Source organism: Rousettus aegyptiacus, unplaced genomic scaffold (genome assembly GCF_014176215.1).
Source record: "Rousettus aegyptiacus isolate mRouAeg1 unplaced genomic scaffold, mRouAeg1.p scaffold_m13_p_16, whole genome shotgun sequence".
Taxonomy (NCBI): Eukaryota; Metazoa; Chordata; class Mammalia; order Chiroptera; family Pteropodidae; genus Rousettus; species Rousettus aegyptiacus.
In genome coordinates, this window is record NW_023416291.1 from 2,781,254 (window position 1) to 2,789,987 (window position 8,734).

Here is an 8,734-nt window from a genome sequence, read left to right on the forward strand (position 1 = left end):
GGTGGAGAACCCAATGCAGTATATATATGACATATTGTTGAACTGTACACTTGAAACTTATTTGATTTTATGTCATACCAATAATTTTAATAAAAAATTAAATAATTGATATGTAAATTCAAAGGACATAGAAGAACGATTTTTTAAAAGAATAAAATTGGTAGAATCACCCTATCTAGTTTCAAAACCTATCATAAAGGCACAGTAGTCGAGACACTGTTTTGGTATAATGATAGACATAGATCAGTGGAACAGAATGAGTCCAGAAATAAGCCCACACACTCATGGGCAATTGATTTTGTACAGAAGGACTAAGGATATTTAATAGGAGAAAGAATAGTATTTTCAACAGATGGGGCTGGGACAGTTCCTATCTGTGGGCAAAACAAAAAATTAGACATATCAATCATGAGAAAAAATTAACTCAAAATGGCTCACAGACCTAAAAGATCTACACAGTAAAACTTCCAAAGACAATGTGAGAAAATATTTGTATTCTTATGACAGGGAAAATTTTCTTAGATATGACATCAATAGCACAATCGATAGAAGAAAAAAATCAATCATTTGGAATCCAGAATTTAAAACTTGGTTTCAGAAGTCATCATTAAGAAAATGAAAATACAAGCCACAGCATGGAAAAAAATACTTGCAAATCATACATCTTAGCAAAGGTCTGGAATCTGTAATATATTATGAACACCTACAACTCAGTATTAAGAGGGCAAACAACCAAGTTTTTAAAAGCGGCAAAGATATACAAATGACTAATACACATATAGAAGATGCGCAGCTTCATTAGTCATTAGGGAAATGCAAAATCAAACCATGATGAGATAGCACTGCCCACCCACTGAAATCCAGAAGACTGACTTTCCAGGAGTTGTCGCGGAGAAACTGGACAGCTCTGCTGGCAGGAATGTAAAATGGTACAGTCACTTTGGAAAATGTTTTGGCAGTTTCTTACAGTGGTAAACTAACTTGCCATGTGAAGCAGCACTTCCACTGGAGAAGAAACATAAACAGGTGTCCTCCCAAGACATACATAAATGTTTGCAGCAGTGCTATTTGTAATAGCCCCAAACTGGAAACAGTCCCGATGTTCCTCAGCCCGTGAATGCATAAATAATATGACATATCAGCAATAAAAAGAAACGAACTATGGACACATGGAACAACAGGAATGCATCTGAAAACATGCTTACTGAAAGAGGTCCGACCCAACTGAGTATATATTGTGCTAATCATGTTTTGTGAAATTTCTAGAAAAACCAAAACTCTGGAGAGAGTAAGTAGATTCATGGTTGCCTGGGCTGGGCCTGGCCATTACAGATTGTCAGCAAATGGAACACTTTGTAGGTGATGGAATTATTTTACGACTAGACAGGGGTGATAGTTGTATACCTGTATAAACTTAGTACAAAAAAAAATCAAACTGTATAGTTACAGGGGGTGTATATATGGTATGTAAATTATATCTCAATAAAGCTTTAAGTTCATCTATATGTTCGTTTATAAAAAACAAAAGAAAATAAACTAAACCATTAGTGGTGCCTGTGTATATTTGGGGATTACAGATGACTTTTATTTCCTTCTATATATTTTCTCTATTTTTCAAATTTTCTGTAATGAGTATGATTACTTTTTTAATTAAAAATGTTAAAAAAGAAAAAAATTTTAGGAGTGTTGGGAAGGAAAATTTTTAGTTCCAAAAAGAATATTGAGAAACAAATAGGAATTCAGAAAATTTTTTATTAATTTTTAAAATGTCAAATTAAAGAAACAAAATTAGGGCTACTTAATTTTCATAAACCAAATTCTGCCTATATTCTATAATTCAATTTTTTTTCTTTCTATAGTGTATGTCTGGATCCTATCAAGAAGCTAAAACTTTGTTGAAATCCTACTTACAGCAACATGGCTATGGCTCCTGGATTGTGAAATCTCCCTGTATAGGACAATTTAGTATGTGAATTAGGCAATCCATCGTCATATTAAAAATCTTTTCTTTTTTGGTGCATTTTGACTAGTAAAATTTTTTTTTAATATTGGTGGTTTTCAGCTTTCAAAATCAGAATCTTACAACAGCAGTGCCCAGAGATTGCTGAAAATTTGGAAATATTCATGTCAAATTACATTTAAACATTAGGGTTTTGAAATTCCATTTTTTTGAAAAATAATTTCCTTATTCATTATGTAGCCATTTTATATTTATTTTTATAGACATAAGGCATTACCCTTTTTATAGTTTAAAAGAAAATTCATTCTTTTAAGTTTTTGTTTTAACATTATCTGTATAGCAAAGATATTCAACATTGTGTCCTGGTATCTCACTCAAGTTTCTTTAAATTAAAAATTAGAATCCAAGAACACAAATAATAATTCTTAATCATTTGTTGATTAATTCAAAAGGCATTCGAATGCCTAATATTTGAGATCACCATGCTAGGTAATAGTAAAAAGTAGTAACTAAAACATCATTTCTCATGTCAAAGAAGTTCACGAATGCAACTGCACATGCAAATGCAGAAAAATGTTAACCATGTTAGGGAATAATTTGATAAGTGAATTATTCTGATTAATAGACGATTATCAAAATGCTTTAAATGAAATTGCCCATTTTTAAGGTTCTTATAAGATCCATGCAAATGTGATTTGATTCTTTATAATTTAGATTGGTAGGGATTTCTAATCAGATCAATAAAAGATTGTTTAGCATATTTATATTTGTTTATACTATGATGAAAAGGGATGTATATCTTTAGTGAAATTGTGAGTTTGTTTGATACTTTAGCTTCTTCAACCTATTCTTTAGTTTCAGTCACAGGAAAATTAAATAGTATGTGTTCTCAGACTTTATTTCTCTTAGCTTAGGTCTTTATTAAATTTATACATTTCGTGCTTTCCTGCATAAACTATTTTAACCTCTTATGAGGTTGACGTAAGTTTTAGTTTTTAGTCTTTTCTAAAATCTGGTGGGTTTGGTTGGTGAACACTGAAGTCATCTTGAAAAAACAGACATGTCTTCAGTGGACTAGGTTCTACACTCAATAATACAAAATTGAACCATAAGAAATTGTTTTTTGAGAGGTTAAAAAGGGTCAAATATGGATAGTTTCATAGGAACCAACATAAATATGCTATTATTAAGTTCCATTTCTATCAACTAAATGGTATTTATTGCTTATTTCTCAAGACTGGTGTTTCTTTGTTAAGTTTTCTCATCTCTTTCCCTGATTGTTTCCTTCCATGGCTAATTTCCAGCCTATATTTCTATTATTTTTTGATAGTAAGTTTGCCTTTGAAAATACAAAATCTTTCACCTTCTTTTGGTGGTATTTTGCTTTGGACATGTAAAAAATAGAAAGAGTACAAAGTGGTTAATAACTGCCTCTAAAAGTTTTGCCTAACTAGTAAAGACCCTGTGTTAGACACTGCCATGAGAATCAGTAGAAGACAATTTCTTTTCTCAAGAAATGTACAGTTTTAAACATAAAGCAAATATACCCAGCTGTTTTACAGACAAATCTAGTAAGTACCACTTATTTATTCAACATGTAGTCACTGAGTGTCTCTCAGTGTTATGTCTACACAATTTATATGTATGTAGTGTTTTGGTTTAGAGAAAGGAAAGATTATATCTGGAGAGAGAGAGAGATCAAGAGGGACTATGTAAGGTGTAAGGAGAGATGGCACTGAGTAGAAGTCAGTCATTTAGTAGAAGGGGCAGCAGACGGTCATGAAACCCAGCAGTGGCCTCTATAACATGAATTTTTAAATTTTTCTTGGCTCAGCTTTTTATCTTTGAAAGGATGAAATTGATACAAGTGGTCGTCATTTTTTTTTTTCAGGAATGGAAACATGATAGAAAGGGCTCCAGGCTACCCTTTGTCAGAAGCAGTAATGCTTATTCTCTTTTTTTATGTGTTACATGTTATTGTTCAAAAGTCACTAAACTAGTTGCATCTAATTTTAAATCTTTTCGCTCTAAAGATTCTGTTGTCTGAGATAAGCACTGAAGGATGCAGTAACTGTAGAAAGCTAGAATGGGAGACTTACATTCCAGTCGAAGTGATGAAGCAGAGATTAGAGGGGAAATGTCACAGCGTTTGAGGCTATAAAACTCTTGATGGAAAAGGTGGGACTTGAGTCTAGCAGATATTCTTAATTTGGGAGTCACAGAAAGTTCTTAAAGGATTTGTGTAGGGAAGTAACATACATTTAAATTTAAACACCATTCCACATTTTCTTTGTTTACTTATGGAAATTTGCAAGCATACAAAAGAAGAGAAAATATTAAATGTACCCATCACTGAGCTTCAATAATTATTAAAACATAACAATCTTATTTGATATATACCTCCTGAAACTGGATTATGTTAAATATCACACGTTATGTCATTTGAAAATACTTTGATATATATCTATATATAATATGAGGACTCTTTTATACACACATACAAAACCACAACTTAGCACACCTTAAAAATTAATAGTAATTCTCCCACTATCTCACAAATGTTGTATAGATTTTTGGAACCAAGATCAAAATAATATCATATATTGAAATTTGTATGTTAAGCATATATTCTATAGATTTCCTCTCTTTTAGTTCTTGAAAAAACTGGGTCCCTTGTTTGCAGTGTCCCACAAACTCATTTTTGTTGCTTACATCTCCATGATGTTATTTAATATGTTCCTCTGTTCTCTGTTTTTCCTGAAAGCAGTAGTTTAAATCTAGAGGCTTTCAAACTCAGGTTCATTTTTTTCAGTAAGAAAATTTCATAGGATATATTGAATATTTCCATCAGGAAACACAGTGGCTGGGTTTCCCTTCTTTTTGTGATGTTAGTCATTTATGATCATTGTCTAAATCCATTGTTTGACTATGGGTTGCAGGTGATTCTCGGACTCTCTTAGTAGCTAGAGTTCTTCTATTGTCCACTTACATATTTGATCGCCTGGGGTATATAATTGGTAACATAAAAGCCTGGATTGTTTCTTTTTCTTTATGTTTTTGAAATAAGTACTTGGTTCCCTGTCATCTTTTAAAAGTAGACCTAGGAGAATATTTTTGAGAATCATGAATTTAAGCATTTATTTCAGTCATTACAATTCAGATTCAGATTCAGATTCAGATTGTTTTGTCAATAGGAGACTTTTCTAAACATCTTATAGTATTTTTCTTCTAGTTGATGTTCTTGATGCTGTTTTAAGTAATATCATTGTGTATATTTTTTTTTATTTGTTGCTGATATGTAGACATACAATTGATTTTTTTATGTCGGCCTTATATCCAGTGACTTTCTAAATTCTAATGGTTTATCTGGATTTTCTTCATACACAGTTATGTCTTACGTAAATGATGACAGATTTATTTCTTCTGTCTCAATATTTATCTTCTAATTTCTCTTTTCTGCCCTCACTACAACCTCCCAGCACAGTGTGAGTAGACGTGGTGAGCGGTGTCCTTGTCTAACATGGGAACCCTGTCACGTTGGTGCCTGTGTCTTTTGAATTTGATCTCAGTAGTCTTTGTTACCTCCATTGCTTTCTCTTATGACAGAATTTTCTGGCCTCAGCTTGTGCATTTGTTACCGTGTACTTGGGGTTGGCCCTCCCCCTAAAGAGCTCTGGCTCTTTTTCATGAAAAGCTGTGTTTAGCAACCACAGTTTGGATTCTAAGGGTACTTAATAAAGCTGGGTTGCTTATTTTTCCATACATCTTTCCTTTCAGAGAAAAGAGCTTAGAAATTGGTAGAATATGTATATTAATTTAAGATAAAATATATTTTGTGTATGTCGAAACTTTCATTTCAAATTCAGGTCCACAGGGTTTTTATTTAACTTCTTAAATCTTATATTTCTGTCTCCTTTCTCTTACACCAAACCCCAGATTCCTGTTGATACCAACATAATTTTTTATTTATTTTTTTCCACAACATACACATAGTAGCCTCAGAATAACAATACTACCATTGTCATCAATAATATAATTACTGAAAACAATTTTTAATTGTTTTTATCCTTAGGATGTATCTTACCACATATATACAATCAAATTTATGTGATTTAAAGTAACTTCTTCCTCTGAGTTTTGTCTCCCAACTCTACACGCAGTTCAGATTATTCATTTAATTTTGGCTCTTGGTATTTAAAATTGAGGTTTTAAATGATTACGTGAAAATACGATAAATCTATAATACATGATGTTTGTAGAGAACTCTTTTATATCTGTTCCATCCTGAGAGTGTGTGTGCATGTGTACTTTGTCTTTACACACACACACATAAACGTATATATGTATAAATGTGTGTATGTATAAAATTACATATATGTATATAAAATTAACATTTAACTTTTTTATTTATCTTTCCATTACTTTTAATATAATCATACACACCCAAAGGTACATATGGATGGACAGTTGGGTTTTCTATTTTTTGCTATTATAACTCGTTTTCTGGCAGCAGTTTTTTGTTTTGTTTTTGGATTGTTTAGAGACTTGAAAGTCAAGAGGCTATAATAATAGCGTGAGTAAGAGGAAACAATGACCTAGAGCATGGTTGTGATAAATTATCAAGACAATAAACTTGGGAATAGTGGGGAGATAAGATCTGAAAGTAAAATACATGAGACAAAGGGATGGACAAGTGAAGATGACCCATGGATATGAGCTGGATAACTAGAAATACTATAAATAGAAGTAGAGACATGAAGGATGGACTCTGATTTGGCTGAAAGGATTCGAAGTTTTGACAAATTTTTAAGGTGGTAGTAAGATTGTCAACTGGAGATGCTCAGCAATTGGAAATACAATGATAGAGACCTTGAAAGTTTTGGAGTAAAGATAAATTAGGAATCACTTGCAAAGAGGTAATTACTCAAATTGTGAGAGAAGATGTTTGCCTCTTCTCAGACTGTAAAGAGAACACTAGGACTAGAATGCCAAGAAACACTGACATTTTGAATTTGGAAAAATAAGAGGAAACACATGGAGTTGTTTGACAGGTGGCTGAAGAGTGATAGCAGAGAGAGGAATTTCAAGAATAGAATAAACATTCTCAAGTGCTACAGAGAGGTCACGGAGAATGAGGACCACAACAATACCATTGGATCTGGCACCCAGGAGTCCTCCGGTGACAAAAACAGCAGTTCCCAAACCTGGCTGCTCAGGGGAGGCACTAGTTCAAGATACCCTGACTGAGAAGATCTGGAAGAAGGCCCCAGATGTGCATTTTTAACAAGTTATTACAGATAGATTGATGCAGATAGGACTTTGACCACACTTTGAAAAACACTACCCTACACAATCATAAAAAGGTGGTGGTAGAAGTAAAATTGGCCATGGTTAAGGCATAGTCAGAGATGAGGATATGGAAGCAAAGACAATTCTGGTCTTTCCAGCATCTCGATGGTGAGAATAAATATGGCTGTAGTTATATTTCTTGGTATTCTTTTTAATATTTGTTCATAAGAATGGGGAGATTTAACCAATGTGCACGAATGTATAGCAGAGCCACCTAACGTGGCGTTTATGGCCTGTTTGTGGGGGATAGTCAGTGTTTAGCCAGGTCAGAGAATTGGTCCAGCTGCAGTTGGGTCAGCTCTGCTTAGGGAATCTTAGGTTATGTGAATGCATTGCTGAAACGACTCAAACCAAAATGGGGGAAATGAACTACGAGTAAAGAAAAGAATTGCGTAGAAACAGTTGCGTTGAGGGAGGGGCAGATGTGAGAGAACAGGAGATTTTGGTTCAGGGTGTTTTCAAAGTTTGAATTTGTAGAGATTTAACCCTGGCCTTATTTTGTCATGATTCCCTTACCCTCCATCTCAGTTATGAGGAGAAACTGCAGTAGTTAAAGTACGGCATCAGTGACAGTTTATGAATGAGGACACAGTGCTCAGTTCCTTCAGCCTGGGAGGGGCCCTTGCGGAGCCAGGGTCAGCTGGAGCCCGCACAGTCTGCTGGGCTCAGGCAGCCTGCTTTATGCTCATGTTCAGTAATGCCGTTTTCTATACGTGCCGTGGTATCAAAAAGGCTACAAAGCAGCATTCTCAGTTTCTAATAGCAATGTGGTGATGTCGATCGTCTGTTAAGACAGTGCTTATATGGTGTGGAACAGACATTTAATTACATGTTATAGAAACTTAGAATTCTTTAGGTGGGAGGTATTTTTAGACAATTATATTTTATTTTGCATATAAAATGAAATGAGCATTATTTTAAGAGAGCTTCAGATGAAATTTGTGCAAAATAATTTGAGTATAAGTATATGAGAGATATGTACAAATACTTCAAAAATATTGATCGGGACCAGATATGCGTGTTGTCAAGCTTCATAACATTAGTTTACGAAGGATCACTCTGACTTTCAAATACAAGTTTATTTTCTTTGAGAAGGAGCTGAAATTGATGGTTCCTAGATAAAGAAAATTGTTCTTTGATGTGAGAAAGGAGAAAGAATATTGTTAAGTAAACAGGAAGCATGAGAATTTCCTCTTTAGAAATCTTTTGATCCTGATGCACTCTATAAATTGACTTAAAACTTACTACTCTGTCTCTTGTGTTAGAATAGATGTCAAATACATTTGATTTTGTTTAATGGTAGTAGTAGCACCAAAGGAGCACCATCTCTCATTTCTGACCTAATGAGGAAAACCACCACAAAACTCTGGGGGATGCTAGCGTCCCATTACCAAGGTACTGCTTAATGTCTTCCTGTGCGAGATG

At 33.8% G+C, this 8,734-nt stretch overlaps 1 protein-coding gene across 2 annotated transcripts in view; it reads left to right on the forward strand.

The window, feature by feature from the left end:
• Positions 1–8,734, forward strand: part of ADAD1 (adenosine deaminase domain containing 1) — a 61,514-nt gene that overhangs the window by 31,656 nt on the left and 21,124 nt on the right. Inside the window, exon 12 of one of the 2 annotated variants that reach the window (XM_016135500.2) lies at positions 1,860–2,189. The exons of the other annotated variant lie outside the window; for it this stretch is intronic. Within the exon in view, the coding sequence (XP_015990986.1) occupies positions 1,860–1,973 (114 nt within the window). The 3' untranslated portion in view covers positions 1,974–2,189. Of the gene's footprint in view, positions 1–1,859; positions 2,190–8,734 lie in introns of those variants that run through there. 2 annotated transcript variants of the gene reach the window in all.